The sequence below is a fragment of the Eupeodes corollae genome, chromosome 2, assembly GCF_945859685.1.
Source record: "Eupeodes corollae chromosome 2, idEupCoro1.1, whole genome shotgun sequence".
Lineage (NCBI taxonomy): Eukaryota > Metazoa > Arthropoda > Insecta > Diptera > Syrphidae > Eupeodes > Eupeodes corollae.
In genome coordinates, this window is record NC_079148.1 from 62,090,907 (window position 1) to 62,113,150 (window position 22,244).

Genomic DNA, 22,244 nt, shown 5'->3' on the forward strand with positions numbered 1-22,244 from the left:
GAAAAGCGTGGCAAAATTACCGATGTCGATCTATTCGATGTTGACATTCTGATTTTTTCAAACAGATAAGTTGGTTGGCGTGTTTTCAAGATTTTAAAAAACAGTATCAATGTTCGAAGCTTCATAAAGTCATTAAAAGGCATACTAAGCAGAATCTCTTGCAAATGTGAAATATGGTAGTACCTTCTTAAGCCAAAGATGTATCGAATGATACTATTGAATGCTATGTTTAATTTATGTTTGCTGATGGAATCGCAGTTGTAAAAAATTTCGCATCCATGAGTGAGAACAGGTATTACAAGGGTCCTTGCAAGCATTAGTCTGGTTTTAAATGGAGTGATGTTTTGGGCGGTCCACAGCGTTCTAAGCGTTCCATAAGTTTTACCTACTAATTGGTTGATGTGGTCATTCCAGGTCAATGTTTTATTGAAGATTACTCCTAGATTTTTACTAAAATTTACGAATTCTAATGGATTCTGGTTTAGAAATATGGAAGGAAAGTATGTTAAGTCTAATTCTTTTCTTGATATAACCAGGCATTTACATTTGTTTGCGTTGAGAACCAACCCATTGCACGACGGACGCCCAGTAGACAAAGGACAGCTTTTGTAAATTTGAATGTCATCGGCATAAAAATGTTTTGATACTTCATTTATAATGAAACCGATTTCATTCACATATAATGAGAATAGAAGGGGAGATAAAATTGATCCTTGAGGAACTCCTTGTTGAACCGCAAGAAAATCGGAGAGATTTCCATTTAAGAAAATGGGTTGCTTTCTATCATTCAAAAAGGAAGAAAATAGTTTAATAGCTTCTGAAGATATGTTGAATGTGTGACGCAGTTTATTCAGAAGTATCGAGTGATTCACCATGTCGAAAGCTTTTGAAAAGTCTAATAGGACTAAAAAAGTTACATTATCAATATCGAGTTCAGTCCTTATGTCTTCAATTATTTTAGTTAGTGCCGTTATACAGCTATGGTGCGAACGAAAACCTGATTGAACATCGACTAAAAGGTTATTGCGACTGATGAAGTTGCTTAATTGTTTTTGCATTATCCTTTCACATACCTTAGACAGAAATGGAAGTATTGAAATTGGTCTAAATTCATTGCAGAGAGAGTTTTTGGGGATGGGAATTAGTTTTGCTTTTTTCCATTGATGTGGGAAAATGCCAGTCGTAAGGATTGAATTTATTACATGTGTAAAATAGGGTAGAAGCAAAGGAAGAATAGCTTTAATGAAAATAGGATTTAAATCATCAGCACCAGTGGCATTTGACTTTATACTTATACAACTTTCAACTATGTCTAAGGCGTTCACACAATCGAAACTGAACAAAGTGTCTGTAGAAGGTGGAGGTATGGTATTAAGAGATACATGGTCTCTTAGAGTTATTATAGGTGTAGAAACAAATTTACTGTTTAGCTAATTAATATTCAATTCAGCTGGAAAATTATTTCTTTGTTTGCCTATTCCTAGCTACCGGAGGTTGTTCCATATTTTACGACTATCCGATTTTAGTTCTAGACGGTTAGAGTAGAACTGTACTTTTGCGTGTCTTACCTCTTGAACTACTTTATTTCGCAATGATTTATACAAATCACCGAGCTTGATTTATTAAATATGAAGTGCCCAACAGAGTTAGCATTGCATTAACAATATATGTGGTATCGAATCATATCTACTCGTAGTCTTCGTAAATTCATGTGAATTATTCAGATATCTAAACACATCATAATTATAAAGAAGAGATAAATCAGATATGTTTGAGGAATCTGATTATACCTCGCCAATATTGGTAATAAGAAGATTCTAAATAATTGGACTTAAAATTTTCAAAATTAGGTGGCGCAACAGTTCAATGAGAACTTGGGCCTAGTGACTTAAAACTTTAAACCATTCCTGTGTGCAAATGACAAGAATAACTCCTGAAGGATTTGTCAATTCCTCGCAAGAGGCATTAACTGTAACTCAATACTTCTGCCATGACAGTCAAACGCATCACGCTGTATAAAACAGAAAGTTCTATACCCCCAACAATTTTTTATTTAGAAGTTTTCTGTTTCCCTTAAAAAGAACCCTTTTATATTCTGCAAAACTAACAAATTTTTGTATTCACTTGTATTCGCCCAAAATGCATTTCTGCTCCCAAAGCTCTGAATTTGATGTTGTTTTTCTCAAATTTGTTCACGTTGCCATAAGTGTAATTAATCTAAGTGAAATATTTCAAATCCTTCGGAATTTAGATATCAAGTAATTAATTTAAAAAAAAATGGTTCCTTAGTAAAAAAATAATTTGTACCATATAGTGTTAAATTTTTAAATATTCTTTATTCAACATAGTCCAAATCCGTTCTTCGACTCTTTACTTCTTCAACAAAGTATTTGCCAAAACTGGAGCAGCAGAGTAGACACTTGGAGCAGCAGAGTAGACAGTTGGAGCAGCATAAGCAGATCTTACAAGAGGACTAGCAACTCCAAGACCAGCAGTGCTGTACACAGTTGGAGCGTTCAATCCTGCGCTGTACACCGAAGGATATGCAGAGTAGGCCAAGGGAGCATTGTAGAGTGCTGGTGCTGGAGCTACAGCGGCTGAGTAAGTTGTGTAAGGAGCAGAGTAAGTGCTGTAGGGAGAAGAGTAAGCGAAGGCATTTTGTACTCCAACAAGTCCAGCTTGGGCAGCAGCGAAGCAAAGGGCGAGACACAAAAAGAACTGAAAAATCAAAGAATTACAAAATTGTTAAACTACAGGTAAACACAACTTACTTTCATGATGAATTTAAGATTGGTTGTTTCAGACAGAACGAAGTACTGGTCAATGATGAATTGATCTCAATTGGACGACAATTTATACCTCCAAATGACAATGATGTTTTTGGATCTTTTGCAAGTCATAATCCGGAATACTTATTATTTTTGGTAACCTTCTTATTGTGTCAACGTCTACTTGTACCTATGGAAACAAGTTTTGCTAATAATAGAAGTCCCACGTCTTTCAGATCAGAAGTGTGGCCAATTGTTGCCAATTGATAGATTAATCAAAACAGTATATGTTGTCCGGTTTGTTTCATAGTTTGTATTAGTACTTACTCTTTATTTGGTTGTATTGTAGAGAATATATTATATGTACGTATGAATGTTTGTAGTTAATTTTGACCAAATTGAACTAAACTCAATTTATTTAGAAATAGTGTAAAAAAAATTCTAAATTCAAATTAAACCAGGATACGACACTCTTAATTGTGCAGGACGCAAAGCTACTCGTATTTAAAATTTATAATTCAACTTTCCAGTAATGAGTGCATTGTCTTTCACTTTTGTGTATGCACACAAATAAGTACGTTCGGGATACCATTTTCGTCATCCATATCTCAGAACCTGTAGAGATATGAACTTCAAAAAAGTTTTCTTTTACAAACCATAACATCAAAAGATGCGTAAGGGCGTTCGAAAAAATTGAATGGGTGTTTTTTTTACTACAGAAAATTAAAGAACAATTCGGTTGGCCCTCAATACTCCACGAACTACTAGCCCTTGCGATTTCAATTTAATTGCATATTATCAATATGACGTGATACCAAATTAATATAATTTTGAAAAAAAAACATCGATGTAAGGTTTTTTTATAAATGAAAAAAATATTTGTTTCCTCTAATATTTTAGAATACAAAATTTATATTACTTTCTGAATAATTGTATGCAGCTAAGAACAACTTCCCATCCCCAAAAACTCTCTCTGCAATGAATTTAGACCAATTTCAATACTTCCATTTCTGTCTAAGGTATGTGAAAGGATAATGCAAAAACAATTAAGCAACTTCATCAGTCGCAATAACCTTTTAGTCGATGTTCAATCAGGTTTTCGTTCGCACCATAGCTGTATAACGGCACTAACTAAAATAATTGAAGACATAAGGACTGAACTCGATATTGATAATGTAACTTTTTTAGTCCTATTAGACTTTTCAAAAGCTTTCGACATGGTGAATCACTCGATACTTCTGAATAAACTGCGTCACACATTCAACATATCTTCAGAAGCTATTAAACTATTTTCTTCCTTTTTGAATGATAGAAAGCAACCCATTTTCTTAAATGGAAATCTCTCCGATTTTCTTGCGGTTCAACAAGGAGTTCCTCAAGGATCAATTTTATCTCCCCTTCTATTCTCATTATATGTGAATGAAATCGGTTTCATTATAAATGAAGTATCAAAACATTTTTATGCCGATGACATTCAAATTTACAAAAGCTGTCCTTTGTCTACTGGGCGTCCGTCGTGCAATGGGTTGGTTCTCAACGCAAACAAATGTAAATGCCTGGTTATATCAAGAAAAGAATTAGACTTAACATACTTTCCTTCCATATTTCTAAACCAGAATCCATTAGAATTCGTAAATTTTAGTAAAAATCTAGGAGTAATCTTCAATAAAACATTGACCTGGAATGACCACATCAACCAATTAGTAGGTAAAACTTATGGAACGCTTAGAACGCTGTGGACCGCCCAAAACATCACTCCATTTAAAACCAGACTAATGCTTGCAAGGACCCTTGTAATACCTGTTCTCACTCATGGATGCGAAATTTTTTACAACTGCGATTCCATCAGCAAACATAAATTAAACATAGCATTCAATAGTATCATTCGATACATCTTTGGCTTAAGAAGGTACTACCATATTTCACATTTGCAAGAGATTCTGCTTAGTATGCCTTTTAATGACTTTATGAAGCTTCGAACATTGATACTGTTTTTTAAAATCTTGAAAACACGCCAACCAACTTATCTGTTTGAAAAAATCAGAATGTCAACATCGAATAGATCGACATCGGTAATTTTGCCACGCTTTTCGTGTTTGACCTCAGAAAGGCAATTTTTCATCGCTGCATGTCGCCTCTGGAACTCACTTCCAACTCATTTGCGGGATATAAGTGATATACATATTTTCCAAAAAAGTATTAAAATCTTCTTTTCGAACCAAAGCAACTAACTTAACTTAATGAACTATCTTCTCTTCTTAACTTTAACTAACTTAACTATCTTTTCCTTCTTGTATTTCTATTATTTCTATTTTATTGACAATTTATATTTTATTTATAAATTATTGTTATTTTCTTTCTTTTTTTGTATATAATTTAATTTTATATTATTTTCTTACCGTATTTTTTTAAAAATTGAATTGTTATATAAAGTTAAGTCATAGGCTTTCACTAATTTATAAGATATCTATTATCTTACTGTGTAAGCGTTATAAATAAATAAACTGAAACTGAAACTGAATTTCATCTGGAATTTTTATATATTCCATATTTGGTGAAAAATTACAGATCCTGAAAAAATCATCACTGAGTAACTCTCTATTTAGCTGTTAAAAATTGACAGTCTCCCAAAGAACATGGATTTGTTAAAGGTCGCTCAACTAGTACAAGTCTTTGTACTTTTACTAATTTCTGTTTTGACGAAATTAATGTTTTGTTTACTGATGTTATGTATACTGATTTTGTGAAGTCATTTGATCATGTTCACCATAGATTACTTTTGCAAAATTTGCAAATTTGGGCTTCAATCCCAATTTTATAAAATGGTTAGGTTCTTAATTGTCTGATAGAAAACAAGTGTTTCACATCGATGGGTTTTTCTCAAAATTAAAAAGAGTGTTATCAGGTTAACCACATGGTAGTCATTTAGGGCCACTCCTGTTAATTATTGTACGCCAATAATGTTAAATTATTCTCAGATATATGTATATGATTTTAAAAATGTCTTGAAAACAAATGTTTTGATCAATTACTTCTAAGGTTGCAACTAACAAAGATCATGGAGTTATCTTCAATACAAATCTCTGTTTTTAAGATCATATTAATTTTGTTGACGATCAAGGTAGATCAATGCAAGGTCTTTTAAAAATGCGTAAACTCTAGAGTTATTATTAAATGACTTTGGTTTTGATCTTTAAGGAATATTGCAGAAAAATTAAATGTTTATTATTTAAATAAACTAAACAAAGAGGAATAACAGGGAAATGTTCTCAGCAAGAATGGTTAAATAGGTAATTCTTCCTGAATTACTTCCAAATATCTGGACACATTTTGCCTGGTTTCTATAATACAATATGGTTTACTGTTAGAGAAAACTCATTTAGGTGTGAGAAATCTGAGTATAGGTCGCCAATATTGTTATCAGTATCATAAAAAATCACCAACTAAATTACATGAAGATTTTAAATCATTGGACTTAGAATTGTTAAACTCCAAACACTACGGGAATATCCAGGTTTTTCTTTTTAAATTTACACACATCCAAAAAGCTTTATGTAATCTCGATCGAAAAAATGTGTTTTGCCTATACAGAAAACTACTGAGTAATGCAATTTTTCATCTTAACCGAAGGAAATGTTAGCGATTTTGAAAAAATATAAGGTGGTGCAACTTGAGCTTTTTAACCATTCCTGTGTGCGAGTGCTATAGTCAGGGATGGAGGGGACCTACAGTTTTAAGCCAAATCCGAACGGCTAATTTAAAAAAGCACTTTTCGTGACAAGAATAACTCTTGGAGGATTAGTCAATTGCACGCGCGAGGCAGTATCCGTGAAAAAAACTTTATATGACACTTTATAGGGATCGAACCCAAGACCTTTGGCATGACAGTCCAATGCAAGGATTCCTCATGGTCTTGAAAGGTCTTAGCTAACTTGCTGCGATTAAATACTTTGTTTTTCCCGTTAGTTTAGATGTTTTCTCTTCCCCTTAAAAAGCAACATTTATATTCATCAAGACCAAAACATTTTTCTTTTCACTTGTATTTGCCCAAAATGCATTTTTGCTCCCAAAGTTTTGAATTAGATGTTGTTTTTTCTCCAATTGATTCACGTGGTCATAATAATATCATTCCCGAAAAACTCATGTGCAATTAGACTGAGTGAAATATTGCAAATCCTTCGGAATTTGGATATCAACAAATTACTTTTAAAAAAATACGAGTAGTTTCTTAGTAAAAAAATAATTTGTACCATATAGTGTTAAATTTTTAAATATTCTTTATTCAACATAGTCCAAATCCGTTCGTCGACTCTTTACTTCTTCAACAAAGTATTTGTCAAAACTGGAGCAGCAGAGTAGACACTTGGAGCAGCAGAGTAGACAGTTGGAGCAGCATAAGCAGATCTTACAAGAGGACTAGCAACTCCAAGACCAGCGGTGCTGTACACAGTTGGTGCGGTCAATCCTGCGCTATATACGGAAGGATAAGCGGAGTAGGCCAAGGGAGCATTGTAGAGTGCTGGTGCTGGAGCTACAGCGGCTGAGTAAGTGGTGTAAGGAGCTGAGTAAGTGCTGTAGGGAGAAGAGTAAGCGAAGGCATTTTGTACTCCAACAAGTCCAGCTTGGGCAGCAGCGAAGCAAAGGGCGAGACACAAAAAGAACTGAAAAATCAAAGAATTACAAAATTGTCAAACTACAGGTAAACACAACTTACTTTCATGATGAATTTAAGATTGGTTGTTTCAGACAGAACGAAGTACTTGTCAATGATGAATCGATCTCATTTGGACGACAATTTATACCCCCAAATGACAATGATGTTTTTGGATCTTTTGCAAGTCATAATCCGGAACAATTATTATTTTTGGTAACCTTCTTATTGTGTCAACGTCTACTTGTACCTATGGAAACGAGTTTTGCTAATAATAGAAGTCCCACGTCTTTCAGATCAGAAGTGTGGCCAATTGTTGACAATTGATAGATTAATCAAAACAGTATATGTTGTCCGGTTTGTTTCATAGTTTGTATGAATACTTACTTCTAAATCTTATTTTATTTGGTTGTATTGTATTTAATAGAGAATATATACGTATGTATGTTTGTAGTTAATTTTGATCAAATTGAACTAAACTCAATTTATTTAGAAATAGTGTAAACAAAATTTTAAATGCAAATGAAACCAGGATACGACACTCTTAATTGTTCAGGCCGCAAAGCTACTCGTATTTCCAATTTATAATTCAACATTCCAGTAATAAGTGCATTGTCTTTAACTTGTATGTATGCACACAAATACTTACATTCGGGGTACCATTTTCGTAGTCCATATCTCAGAACCAATAGAGATATGAATTTCCAAAAAGTTTTTTTTTGCAAACCATAACATCAAAAGATGCGTAAGGGCGTTCGAAAAAATTGAATGGGTGTTTTTTTTACTACAGAAAATTAAAGAATGTGAACAATTCGGTTGGCCCTCAATACCCTATGAACCAATTGGTCTTGCGATTTCAATTAAATTGCATATTATCAATATGACGTGACAAAATTAGTATAATTTTGAACGAAACGTCAATGCGCGGTTTTTTTAAAAATCAAAAAAATATTTGTTTCCTCTGATATTTTACGAATACAAAATGTGTATTACTTTCAGAATAATTGTATGCAGCTAAGTACAACGTTTTTGACTTTTGCTAATTTTAAGAAAAATCGAATTAAATGTTTTTGTTTACAAAAAATTGAAACCTTAACAAAATGTTACTACAAGTTGGTAAAAATCGATTTTCGAATCAAGTATGTTGATAAAATTTAAAGATTTTGCCTTTCAACAAATTTTATCTGATATAAAATATTGTTTTTAACATTTACTTATTTTTTTAGAAAAATTCAACATTCAGTTTTTTTTATACAAAATAAGATTCTTCAAAAAATACTACAAAAATTGGAAAAACTGGTATCCAATTCGAATTTTTTGGAGATATGATGAAGGTATTGGATTCAAAATTATTTTATTATATGCAAAATTTGGTTTTTGGAAAAGTCCAAACATTATTTTTTATAAAAAAAGTTAATTCAAATTTTATTTCGACCAAAAATGTCAGGAACAAAAACAGGTATTGAAATCTAACTTGTTTTGTCTTGTGCGAAATATTGTTGCTTAATTTTAGTAAAAAAAAAAACAAAAGCGTTAAGGGAACAAAGAAAAATATCGATAGAAAAATTGTTAGACGAGCAAGGATGGAAAGTCATTAGTGTGGGTCGCACCCTTTTTTGTTTATGCATTGGTTTAAGAAATTTAATATTTCAGGGCTGTATTCTTTATTTTACTATGTTATTTGGAAAAATAAGAACGTACCTGTTTATAAGTTCAAAAGGATTTAAAGCATGACAACGTCCTAAAATACTCTTGAATTTTTAACTCCAGATTCACTAATAAGTCCTTTTTCTGTTTCAGTTCGGGTGCATTAATATAATAAAGGGTATCCCAAAATTAACGCAAGATTTGAATTTGCCGCCATTTGTGCAGTGAAGTGTGTATAGTGTTATTAAGAATGGAGCGTTACACGATAGAACAACGTGTCTTCATTATTAAAGAATATTTCAAAAATAGTGAAAGCTTGGCGGCTGCGTTGGAGACGCCAAACACACTGGTCGTCCAAAAACAAGCCGTTCGAATGTGAATGTCGAAGCAGTGCGTGAGAGTGTTGCTGACAATCCAGGAACCTCAATTCGACGTCGTGGACAAGAATTGCAAATTTCAAGAACCTCTCTACAGCGTATACTCACCAAAGATCTGTGTCTTCATGCTTACAAAATTCAATTAACACAACAATTGAAGCCTAATGACCATGGACACAGAAGAGAGTTCGTTGAATGGATTATTGAACATCAACAATGTATTTGTTTTTGGACCCAGATTTTTCGAGCAAAATCATCGTAAGCGATGAAGCACATTTTCATCTTGATGGCTTTGTCAATCGCGATTGTCGAAAAACAAATGCATCCACAGCGCGTGACTGTATGGTGTGGAGGGCTGGGGGCATAATTGGGCCATAATTTTTTGAAAATGATGCTGGTCAAGCAGTGACTGTTATTGGTGCTCGATATCGCGACATGATTACACAGTTCTTTCTGCCAAAATTGGATGATATTGATGTGTCCAATATGTGGTTGAAACAATTCAATTACTGCATGAGACATTTCCAGGTCGTGTCCTCTCTCGTTTCGGTGATTAAAATTGGCCTCCTAGATCGTGTGATTTAACACCATTAGACTTCTTTTTATGGGGTCAACAAGCCCACAACCACCCGTGCATTAAAGGAGGCGATTCAACGCTGCATCAACGAAATTCAGCCACATTTATGCAGAATGGTCATGGAAAATTTCAACAAAAGAGTGCGCATGTGCATGCAAAGCCGTGGAGGCCATTTGTCCGATGTGTTATTCCATACTTTACGAGTCAATAAAAATATAACTATCAAAAGACTAAAAACGGCGTTTTCTATTTAATTCAAATCTTGCGTTAATTTTGGGACACCCTTTATAAATATAAAGTTGAAAACGCGTATTTTGTTTTAACTCAGTATTTGGAAACAGAAACTTTCAAACTAAGGTATTGGAACAGAAAAGTCAGACGGAATGGATATGGACACGTTTTTTAAGAAGTAAATTGGGTATATTTCTTTCCTACACCCAAAATAAAAATAAGGAACAAGAGATTTTATTTTCAAGTCCTGCAAAATATACAAATTATATTCCTTCCATCTTGTATAATAAGAGCATTATATTTTGGAAATTAGACATTTTTTTATTCAAAAATAAAAATCCTAAATATACATAAACACAAGTTTAAACTATTTAGTAAGCGTTATTTACAGAAAAAATGCATTTTGTTACAGTAAAATAATGCGAAAAATGGGTGAACTTAGGTATGAATACAAATGAAGATATACGAAAAGGTATTTTCGAAGCTTTGAAGGTCCATATCCTACGACATAGTGTTGTATTTTTTTTTACCCAATGTTTATAACATCAAGGCGGAGTTTTCCAGTTTGCTTTTTCTTATTCCGAGTTAAAATTAGACCAAACACCTAGAAAAGCTGGAAGGTTTCCCACAAAATACGTACATACATATATTCTTTTTCTAAAATTCTGAATGTTATCGTAGGTTAATAAATTTCCTTCCAAATCGACCAATTTCAAGAAGTTGAAGTCTGACTTAAACATTGTCAATGGTTTAGACAGCAAGTAAATTTATATTTCTTAAGTAAAGACAAATCCTAATATTTTTCAATTTTTTAATATTCTTTATTTATTTCCAATCAACATTTGCCAAAAATCATTTTTCGACTATTTACTTCTTCAACAAAGTGTTTGTCAAAACTGGAGCGGAAGAGTAGACACTTGGAGCAGCAGAGTATACAGTTGGAGAAGCATAATAGGCAGATCTAACGAGAGGGCTAGCAACTCCAAGACCAGCAGTGCTGTAAACAGTTGGAGCGTTCAATCCTGCGCTGTACACCGAAGGATATGCAGAGTAGGCCAATGGAGCATTGTAAAGTGCTGGTGCTGGAGCTACTGCTGCTGAGTAAGTTGTGTAAGGAGCAGAGTAAGCGAGAGCATTTTGTACTCCTACAAGTCCAGCTTGGGCAGCAGCGAAGCAAAGGGCAAGACACAAAAGGAACTAAAATACGAGGAGTTAGAAAACTGTTAAATTTGATTCTTACTTAAATTCTTAATTTTAAAAACTAGCAACTTACTTTCATGATGATTTTAGTTGTTGAAGACAGAACGAAGTACTTGTCAATGATGAATTGGTCTCAATTGAACGAAAATTTATACCTTTAAGAGTTAATGAGGATTTGATTTTCGTATGTTTTGATACAATTAACCCGGAACAATATTTTATTCAAACTTCGTATTATTTTGATAACCAGTTTGGCTACTTACGTATAATAAGAAGGCCCACATATTGTAGTGTGGCCAATTGTTCATGGTTAATACCTCAAGAAAAACAAACAATTTTTTCTATAACCTGACAATAATAGATATAGTTAAAATATTTTGGTAACCACCTGTATCAATTTTTGCTAAAAATAGGTTGTAATCCATAAATAAATTTAAATAGATCCCAATTTCGCTTCTTTTCTTTTGATTCAAATTGAACCACTCAAGACTTTTGAGTATAATTTAACTAACACAGATACTTTTCTTTGCACATTGTTTTTATTAAGAAAATTAAATATGTGGAACATTAGCAACCTCGATATAATCATCACCTTTTTCTATACCAAAATGAAATTCATTGTGTTGTTGATAAGCCCATGCCATTCTTCTTGATGTAAAATAAATCCCTAAATCTCCTAGTCTACCAATTGTGATCACCCCAGCAGTTTCAGTTGTCTTGTCATAGTTTCAAGACCGATTTCCGTAGCCTTTTGTGCTGAAATTCCTTTCATTTGCATAAGATGCAAAATACGTGAAGCTAAGTTGTAGCGCATAATTGTTTCCCCATGGCCAGTTGCGGAAACAGCTCCCATCGAATTATCAGCATAAGTTCCAGCACCTAGAATAGGTGAATCACCAATACGACCAGGTAGTTTTCCAGTTATTCCTCCAGTAGAAGTTGCAGCCGCCACATTCCCTTCAGCATCAATAGCTACAGCACCAACTGTACCCGGTTCGCCAAAATATCGATGATTTTTCAATTCAGCTGTGCTATTTTTATAGTTTTCCAATGCAATTTTAGCCGATTCTGTAATCAGAGTCCCATTGGGTAGGATTTCAAAACCTTGGTCTGAAGCAAAATTCATTACACCTTCACCAGCTAGATATGTATGTCGGGACTTTTCCATGACACTGCGAGCAACGGAAATCGGATGTAATATATTCTTTACAATTGAAACACATCCACCATTAAGATCTTGTCCATTCATTATCGATGCATCCGCTTCTACTTCTCCATCCCATGTGAGGACTGCACCATACCCTGCATTAAAATTTGCATCTAATTCCATAGAACGTACAGCTTCTTCAACGGCATCTAGGACAGTGCCACCATTTTTTAGAATCATATAGCCTGTTCGAGCAGCTTGTTTAACACCCTTAAACTTTCCTTCAATTTTGTCATCAGATATATCGCCAGCACCTCCATACTTACCACAAAAGCATTAGCGTTAGTTATCAAGCTGAAAACAGCAAAGGATAAAATCACCAACTGCAAAATAAAAATAGCTTTGAAAAAATAAAAGTTAGGCAAAGTGAGAATTTGTACACAATGTACCAATAAGTAGCAATCGTGAAGAACCAGGTTATGTGAAATCATACCAAGCTTAGAACTAGACAAGTTTACGTTCAGCTCAAGCTATCTGCCAAATATTTTTAAATTTTGCCACAACCTAACACTTGTTTGAAAAACTACAGTGTCGTTTAACGATCGACAGCCAATATCTTGAAAAATAAGCGATCTATATTTGTTTGCAGTAGGTTCGGGCCTGGTTAATTTGATTATTCACCAATGGTATCATACTACTCGTAAGTTTTTGAATGGTGAGTGTTGGGAAACTACTCAAACTCGGGATATTTCCTTTGATGGCTAAATACAGCTCTAGTTCTTTTAAGATTATTTTCTTTAATAAAGTCGCCTTAATAATTAGAACCATTCAAACGATTTAAAGCCAGTTCTAATAGCATCACCACTATTTTCAAGTGGTGGATAAATCTTATTAATAAGTGCAGTAGCAATTTAAAAGCCGTCAATTAAATGCCCATAAGATAGATTGAAAATAAAATCTTGTCGAAATAGTTTAAAATCCCTTTTAAACCAATTTATGTAGCATGTGACTCGAAAGAGTAGTGTGAACTTGTTTAAAGGTAGATTCCATCCTTCTACAATTTACACAATAACTAATATTACTCATTTTCATAATTTTTAATTGAATTTTTAAAAAATAATCTTGTTCTTAATAATATAAAGCACAACAATTTTATTATCATATATAAAATTCAAGGTTATCGATTAAGAAATATTTATGTGCAAGAGGTGATCTTTCATATGTTACCTTAGTCATTATCCTCCGTCATACGTTAAATGTCAATTTTTTCCCATTTCCGACGCTCAACTTTAAGTCCATTTTTTCAAGATCGACGCAGTGAAATTTAAAAAAAAATTTGGCAGATAGTTTGAGCTAAATGTATGTTTTCATTGGGTACAAGTTTCATAGATGTGCGCCCTAGGCCTAGGCATCATAGAAAAACAGAGCATCTTCTTTAGTCGTTAGTTAAACCTGACATTTGTCAGTCAAGTTTCTATTAATTAAAAACTAATAGCTGCAACATATCAAAATGAAATGTAAATAAAAAAATTTAAAAAAACTGACAATGTCAAATTCAAAGCTATATTTCGGGACTTGTTACTTTCGAGAACCATATTATAGAATTTGAGGTTATTGTAATGATATAATAAAGGGTTTTTGCAATTAGCGCGGGTAGATTTTGGCGATCCGTAGTGGCCAATTTGTTTGGTGACATCTGTCAAATTTTTTGTTTACTATTCTGTTGTTCATGCGAAATCATCATAAAACTTTATTATAAAAATGAGTCTTCGTTAACTTAAACGTTGGGCGCATTGTGAAATCGATTCTTCAATGTTTGTTGGACAAATTTGAGATGACCGGCTCAGTAAACAATCAGCCAATACCGATATATTGAAGTAACGCAAGATCGGCGGAGAACATCGCCGCGGTCCGTGAAAGTGTACAGCAGAGCCCGAGGCAGCCCATTCCTCGCCGTGCACAAGAATTCAGCCTTTTGCAGACATCAACTTGGCGAATTTCGCGTCGGGACTTGGGCCTACACCCGTACAAGATCCAACTGACCCACGAGCTTAAAGTTCACAGTCATAGAAAACGCCGTTTGTTCGCTGACTGGGCTTCGAATCGTTTGGAAGAGGACCCCAATTTTGGATGAAAAATCATCTTTAGTGACGAGGCGCATTTTTGGATGAATGGCTGTGTTAACAAGCTAAATTGCAGTATATGGGACGACACCAACCCACGCGAGGTTCACCAGGTGATTATACATCTTCAAAAAGTAACTGATGTGGTGCGAATTTTGGGCCAGAGCGTGGCGTAATTGTTGCGGACTTTTTTAAAAACGACCTTAGTGAATCGGTCACCGACAACATCGAGCACTACATAAGGATGATACAAAATTTCGTATGGTCCAAATTAAACCATATGGACCTAGACGACATATGGTTTCAACAGGAAGACGCTAGCGCTACGTGCCACACAGTAACCGCCACAATTAACATTTTACAAGAACGATTTGAGGGTAAGGTTATCTCTTGCAGGGGTGATGTGAATAGGGGTTTCTTAAGGTCGCAAGTCTATGTGAAGTGAACATTACACAGGCCATCGCTCAAATTAAGCCTGATTTATGCGGAAGAGTCATTGAAAATTGGACCACTCGAATACGTGCCCATCGTGAAAAGCCGATTCCACACTTAAAGTCATACATGCGTCTACCAAATAAAAAAATAATATGTTAATACCTCACACACAACTTGGTTATTTCATTTAAACATCTACCCGCCCTTATCGAAAAACTCTTTATAAAATTGACGAAGACAATTAAAACATTGTGTTTTTTGTAGGTATTATTAAAAACACTTGTTATTGCAGTTTAAGAGAGATTTAATTTAATACTTTAGTTAATCGTTATGAACTTTGTCTCTTGTTATTATATACAATTATTATTTACAAAGCTGAACAAGAACTTTTCAAGCGCATAAAATTTAAATTTGAATTTTCTTACACATTTAATTTTTGCCATTTCTATAGATCTACGGAGGACAAAAATAATACAACTGAGAGTTAAAGATATCACCCGTATAAACTTTATATCTACATTAATGCTTTCAGTTTATTAACATTACTGATAAACACTTTATCGGCGATAAGAAAATTGTATCAGATATGTATGGACGTAGTCGTGTTCTTATGTTGGTAATATAAATAAAATATAACTTTTTTAAAATAAGTCTTAATACATCTGGGGAGGAATTGGCTAAGTTGATATCAAAATAATCGAATTTGGGCTATGAAAGGTTATAGTCAAATTTATACCTAAAAAGGCTGTCACAACAAAAATGTGATAGTCATTTTCAAACCAATATGATTATTCCGAATAGAGCTACCAGACGCTCACGAAAACTAGTGGAACATTTTCTTACTTAACTTTTTTTCATTACAAAAAAACACATTCTTGTGACCGACAAAGCTTCCCACATTCGACATTCGAAAAACAAGAAAAGTAAACATTTTAAATAATCGGAAATTGTTCAATCGAATTGAATGGAGTTTAATTATCTTACACAGACGGAAGGAAAATGATAGTCAAATTTGATTATCAAAAGTATGATAGTCAATTATCACCTTAGCCGATTTCAACCCTGGCTATATACGACTGCATTAACATGTCTTACAGATTTAATAAGTTAGTGCTTGTACCTTACCACTCATTCTTAACACTAATTTCTGATGGAATCAATCTAACTCAGTTGATAAATTAATCGTTGTTTACCAACTCAAACGATTAAAAATTTAATTAAATGTACCTAATTGTTTTTATTGTATCAGCGAAGAAAGTATTGTATTTTCGAAGGGCAATGCGAATATGCCCTGATAATTTTTTCGGGACAGAAAATCCAGTAGGTCCCAATAGATAGTCAGATTTGTGTTCCCTAGCAAGTTTAAATGCACTGATGATTACAAAATGTATAGCAATCCATATTAAGCCGTTCTAATAATACACACTTGTCTTGAAAAGGTTTTTGAAAAATGTTGTTTACTCATACTTTAGTAATAGAACCGACGCACGTTTAAGCTTCTAAATAATATATGTAACTGTTCTTTTAACATTCACTTTTTAATTAAAAAAAAAATAACGATAAGGAAAGTCACGATAGCACTTTTTTAATGTTTTGACATTAAAAATATACAATGCAAATAGATAAAATGTTTCTAGAAAAGAAGACAAAAGAGGCAATGTTTGAAAAAAAATTTACTTCCTTGGCTTAAAGAATTTGTAGTTTTAGCAGTTGTTATAGCTTTAAGAAGCAGCTTTAGTCTCGTCATATTCAATATCATGATTGTTCTTATCAATGCGGATCCAAGGGTGTGGAAGCGGGTGCATGACACCTCCCTGGGAGATAATTTGTTTTCGAACGAATTTAATTCAAAACTAATCGTATTGTGTTAATGGACATCACCCCCATTATATTTTGAATTATTAATTTTTTGTATATGAAAACAAAATTTGTATTTTACTTCCTTAAAATTTGTTGCTAAAAAGACTTCTTTTAACAGAAGACTGGACCAAGAACATAATATGAATCAGATATTCAGACCTATTCCAAAAATACAGCACAAATTCATCAACTTTTGACCAGTGGAAGATCCCGGGGGGGTCATATGAGCCATAAAGCTTATACAGTTAAGTTGTATATATAAGTAAAGATTTGCTAGTAATTTAACGACATTCACCAAAAAGCGGCTTGCTGTGAAAAACAACTTAAGTTTTTATTTTCACACAATTAAGAATTTGAAAAAAACTTTAGTCACGCTTTAAATTATTTTCATAACATTTGTTTTTAAGAAAAAGAGTAAATATTCAGGTTCTTAAGAAGAAACCTTGAATAAGAAATCGTCAATTTGAAAATATTTGATTTTGTAAAACTTTCTCTAAATTTTGTTCTATTAATTTGGCTTCTTTCTAAAAACACATTTTGGTATTGCTCCAGAAGGGTACCCCTTATAAAACCTTAATTTTTTTTAAGGATTCTCAAGAATTAATAAACCGATTTCAATAATTTTCTTTTTCTGTCCAAGTTCTTGTTAATGATCAAATTGATGTTTTGATTTAAAAAAAAAAAAAAAAATTTTGTATAAAACTCGAAAACGAAGTTTAAATATAAAATGTATATCTGTAAGCACTTTATTTAGTGCTTACCAAAAATATTTTTAGGACAAAATTCAAAATGATTATCGAAAAAAAAAGTTGTTTTTAAATCTTAAAATATAGGAAAAATTTTTAAACAGACTTTTTGGAAGAAATTATCAAGTTCTTGCAACCCAGACGGAAATTGAGTTCGAAAAAATTACGTCAAAAAAAGCGCGATATTTTTACATATCAGATCCTCTCTCATTTTCTGGATTTTTAAAGTTTTGCAGTGTTCTTCGCATTAATGGAAATGAAAACAAGAAAAGTGTGTTTTGTTTTTGGAAAAAGCAACGTTTCAAAACAATTTCCTACATTTCTGCGCAAAATGCACAAAAAAACCATCTAAGCTATTGTATTTTAGCTCCTAAATATGGCATATTTAGGCAACTGTTCGAATCTTGGAATGCTTTTATATGAGCCATCCAAATCAAATAGTAAGACCATAATTTGCTGGACAACAGTGTTCTAAATAATTTGATAACTAAAGTTGTCATTTTAGGAATTATTAAATTTTGTTAGCATCCTTAACAAAAAATTAGAGAACATTTTTAAGCGGTGAGTAAAAACTCATCTAAGTGTGTGACCCCCCCTGATGAAAAGTCTGGATCCGCCCTTGCGTATACCGTAAGAAAGATACCATTTTTTTGTACTTAAAATAGCAGGAAGTATCTAATAGAATTATAATATATTATTTCAACGAATCTTCGCAAATAGAAATGAACGCTATAATTTTAATTTAATTTGGGCAGTTTGACTATCCAAAATTCCTGAATTAACATTTACTAATGTTGATAGGATTTAATAGTATGGTTATAATAGATAATACTGAGATTCAAGTCATAGATTACTTACCAAAAATTAATTTGTCACCCACATCCTATACCGTTGTTTTTGAAACTCTTAATCATGCTCAAAGAACTTCTAATCAGAAAGAAATCATTTTCACATATGACTTAGCTATTGCGAAAATGGCAATGCAAATTCAAATATTTTATATAATTTTAATAATGTTTTCATTAATTTAGATGCATTTCATATTTAAATGGCTTTTTTAAAGCCCTCGGAAAATGTATTGATGGTTCTTTAATAGTCGATATATTAGTATAATCTGAAGTTTTGGCCGAAGGATCAGTAAACGGATTTCTTGATGGCAAGCACTTTAATTAGTAAACGAATCCATTCTGAATGTCAATGAAACAGGGAAAACAAAAGATAACATTTATTGAAGCGTGTTCTGAAAACATTGGTCGATTTGAAAAACCTTTAAAGCACAACAATATTCTAAACTTCGCATCAAAATGCTTAAAAAAAATATCTATTTACACCCATCCATCAAAGGCTCTGAACATTGCGTTCGATATGAAGTAGAAGTCTCAAATTTCACGATTTCTGGACGACTTTAAAAACGAACAGATGATTTTCTTAAATGCCTTAAAAACCCTTAATTTAAAGAATCGCTCATAAGATTTGAAGGGCTGCATTGGAAGGATAGTTCCTTGATTCTAATTTTAGGAGACAAAAAATGTTTTTTTACCAGATTAATTTACCAATCAAAACCTAATTCCAATATTATGTTTCGAGCATCTGACAAAGATATACTCATTATTTTACTGGGGAATATGCACAAATTCAAGACTAAGAGATTTGGTTAGCATGTGGTAGCTCGAAAAAAATAATTTCAATTGCATAAACTGTACGCAACTAGCTTCGACATTGGGAGTGAATTTATGTGCTGCGTTACCAGCATTTTATGCCTTGACAGATTGCGACTATACGGACAGTTTTTTTTAAGAAAAAGAAAAAGTAAACTTCTAGAAATCCTTCAAAAAAATGGTTGTTATCAAGCTGCCTTTGAAGCATTGTGTAAACAAACTGATCTTTTACTGAAAAAAGATACAGAAGTTATTCAAAACTTTACTTCACATAAGTATCTTTTACGTAAATTCAAAAGTGTAAATGAAGCTAGATTTCAAAGGTTTCAATACATATAAGCTTCTAAAAATACGTCGGTAGGTAATTTTTAAAAGACAATAAAGAAGAAGAAGAATTGTAATATTTGAGTGAGGAAGATTCTGATGAAGACGATATTTCTTAATTTTTTATTATTTAAATTGTCGTTGAATAATTACTGAGATATAATGTGCAGTTTTTTTTTATTGTATGTATTGATATGTGACATAATGTTTATTTTATATCGTTTTTGAAAAAAGAATTCATCTTATATTTGAAAAATAAATAAAATATAGACATGTAGACATGTGGGACATTCAATTAATAATTTGGATTAACTTTTCCTTGCTGGAAGTATTAAGATAGTTCGTCGGTAAGTATGTCATTTATTTAATTTATAAAAAAAAAATAATTTCCTGAGAACAAAATTATTAATAGATTTTATTATGGCTTTTTGTAATTTTTTTTAAAACTTTTTTTAAATAACTTATTTAGGTAACAATGTCAATCTTTGACTTTAAATTTTTTGACTTTGACTTTAAATTTTTTGACTTTGAGTTGAAAAAAAAAATGAAAAAAATAAAAGCATTTTTTGTGGAAAAAGCGGTCGCACGTATATTTGGCCCATGAAAAGTTTGTCCGACCAGTAGATTCTTGAAGTAGACGGTCCAAGCTTTCATTTGATACCCCATTTGTCCATTGACCCGATGAGGTAGTTTAACACCGAAAATACCGTTGATGATTTTAAATCTACCACCAGATTTCTACCAACTACTATTTTAATTTTCCATTGACCTGATGGTATAACCCAACACCAAAAAAGGCAACCGGAAGTGGCCATTTTGCCGCCAAAAGGCCCGGAAAAAGTCTGTCCGACCAGCGGTTTTGTAATATTCGTGTCATTTACCATTCGTTAATGACCAAATTTTCTATTGTCTCGATGAGGTAGGAACTTTGACCGCCGCCTCCTGGACTAATATGGTATATTTGGAAAACTGTTGGAATCTTTCATATTTAGGTAATCAGCCAAATTAAATAGTTAGAACATATCTTGCTTGTCAAGTGTTTTAAAATAAACGAATAATACAAGTTTTAACTTTATTCCTTGAAATATATTAATGTAAGGTTGATGTTATCTACATTTTGTGAACCTACTTTAGAAAACATTAATTGTGTTGTTCTAAAAAAAATTCTAGAATAACAGGAAAAACTTTTTAGTACTCGCGTTTCGAAATTAAATTTAGAATAAGGCTTTAAAACTGCATTTTCAATCGAAGTAGGATTTTTTTAACGTCATTTGTTTTTAACGATTATGTGGCGATTTTTTAAGCAAACCTTGTATTTTCATTTACGTAGGGCACCATTTGGCCAAAAATCAATACATCACAAAAATCCTACCTAATTGTTTAGCAGTGATTTAAGATTTCAGGAAATGTTAGTCTAGGCTTAGACCCTCAACAAAAAACACGTCGTCGCAAAAACGCTGCAAAGAAATCATTTTGAAACCCGTTTCTGTAATTGTGATATATATTATCATTCTTCTGAAAAAAAAAAACCAAAAATGCTTTTTTTATTTTTGTCCCTAAGGTGGCCTAATACCAAAACTGCACTTTGTTGAAAAGTTACTAAAAACAGACAGCTAACACAAAGTCGGTGTTATCATATGTTAAAAACAGTATAAAGATCGAAAGAAAACTGATTTGTTCTATAGTAGGGGAGCCCAAGAAGGGATTTTGGGATTTACTACAGCGGGGCAGATTAATATACAGGGAGGTACCTAGTACCCCATTGAATACCTCCACCAAGTATTAGCCCCGTATATGTGGCCGCGCGTCAAGGATAAAGGATCAGATTAGTAAAAAAAATTTATCATCTGAAATTTTCGAGCGCGTAAGATTAAGGTAGGGTAAGTTAGTTATATGCTAAAAAGTGTATATTCCACTAATCTGACAATTTTCGATTGACACGATTGACGATTACAAACTTGTAAAAAAAACGTCATCTTGACTTTCTCGAGCGTGGCTAAATTTTTTTTATTTTGAAGGTAATAATTCAACGTTCACAAATGTTATATAATCTGACGATTTCCGTTAGCCGAAGTGAGGGGATGGGCAATTTAAAAAAAAAAACTTATTATTTAAAATGGTAAAAAATAATTAAAAAATAACGGTGATACTTACAATTAATAATTATACATTTTTTTAAAGCCAACATTCTGTTTTATTAGCTAGTTTTTAATTCAAGTCAGAACTATGCGTTAGTTTTTGAAAAATTTTAAATTTGAGTAAAAAAAAGTTAAAAAAAAGGTTTAAAGTGTAATTTTTCAATACTTCAAGATTATCTACCATTGTTTTTATTTCAGAATTTATTACTCTTATTTGTTTTTGATCAAAAACTGAAAACTAGATGATTTTATGTCTTGCCATTGTATTTGGCCGCTCCATGACACCCTCAATCAAAGATTACGAGAGGCAACGTAGACGACAAGGAATTTCTTATCACCGGCCCTCAACAAATGAGACCAGC

The 22,244-nt window shown here is 32.7% G+C and overlaps 3 protein-coding genes and 1 pseudogene across 3 annotated transcripts; all 4 read right to left on the reverse strand.

Moving 5' to 3' along the window:
• Positions 1-2,316: 2,316 nt before the first annotated feature.
• On the reverse strand, positions 2,317-2,906 carry LOC129947720 (cuticle protein 16.5-like). Its single transcript, XM_056058382.1, has 2 exons — positions 2,772-2,906; positions 2,317-2,718 (listed from the first exon to the last, which is right to left on the reverse strand). The coding sequence occupies exons 1-2, from the start codon at positions 2,775-2,777 to the stop codon at positions 2,371-2,373; spliced, it is 354 nt and encodes a 117-aa protein (XP_055914357.1). The 5' UTR covers positions 2,778-2,906; the 3' UTR covers positions 2,317-2,370.
• A 4,116-nt stretch (positions 2,907-7,022) lies between these two features.
• LOC129947563 (uncharacterized) lies at positions 7,023-7,640 on the reverse strand. Its single transcript, XM_056058173.1, has 2 exons — positions 7,483-7,640; positions 7,023-7,429 (listed from the first exon to the last, which is right to left on the reverse strand). The coding sequence occupies exons 1-2, from the start codon at positions 7,486-7,488 to the stop codon at positions 7,082-7,084; spliced, it is 354 nt and encodes a 117-aa protein (XP_055914148.1). The 5' UTR covers positions 7,489-7,640; the 3' UTR covers positions 7,023-7,081.
• Positions 7,641-11,118: 3,478 nt separating this feature from the next.
• On the reverse strand, positions 11,119-11,530 carry LOC129944959 (uncharacterized). Its single transcript, XM_056054621.1, has 2 exons — positions 11,525-11,530; positions 11,119-11,448 (listed from the first exon to the last, which is right to left on the reverse strand). The coding sequence occupies exons 1-2, from the start codon at positions 11,528-11,530 to the stop codon at positions 11,119-11,121; spliced, it is 336 nt and encodes a 111-aa protein (XP_055910596.1).
• Positions 11,531-11,977: 447 nt separating this feature from the next.
• Positions 11,978-13,834, reverse strand: LOC129944960 (probable isoaspartyl peptidase/L-asparaginase CG7860; annotated as a pseudogene).
• Between the last annotated feature and the right edge of the window lie 8,410 nt (positions 13,835-22,244).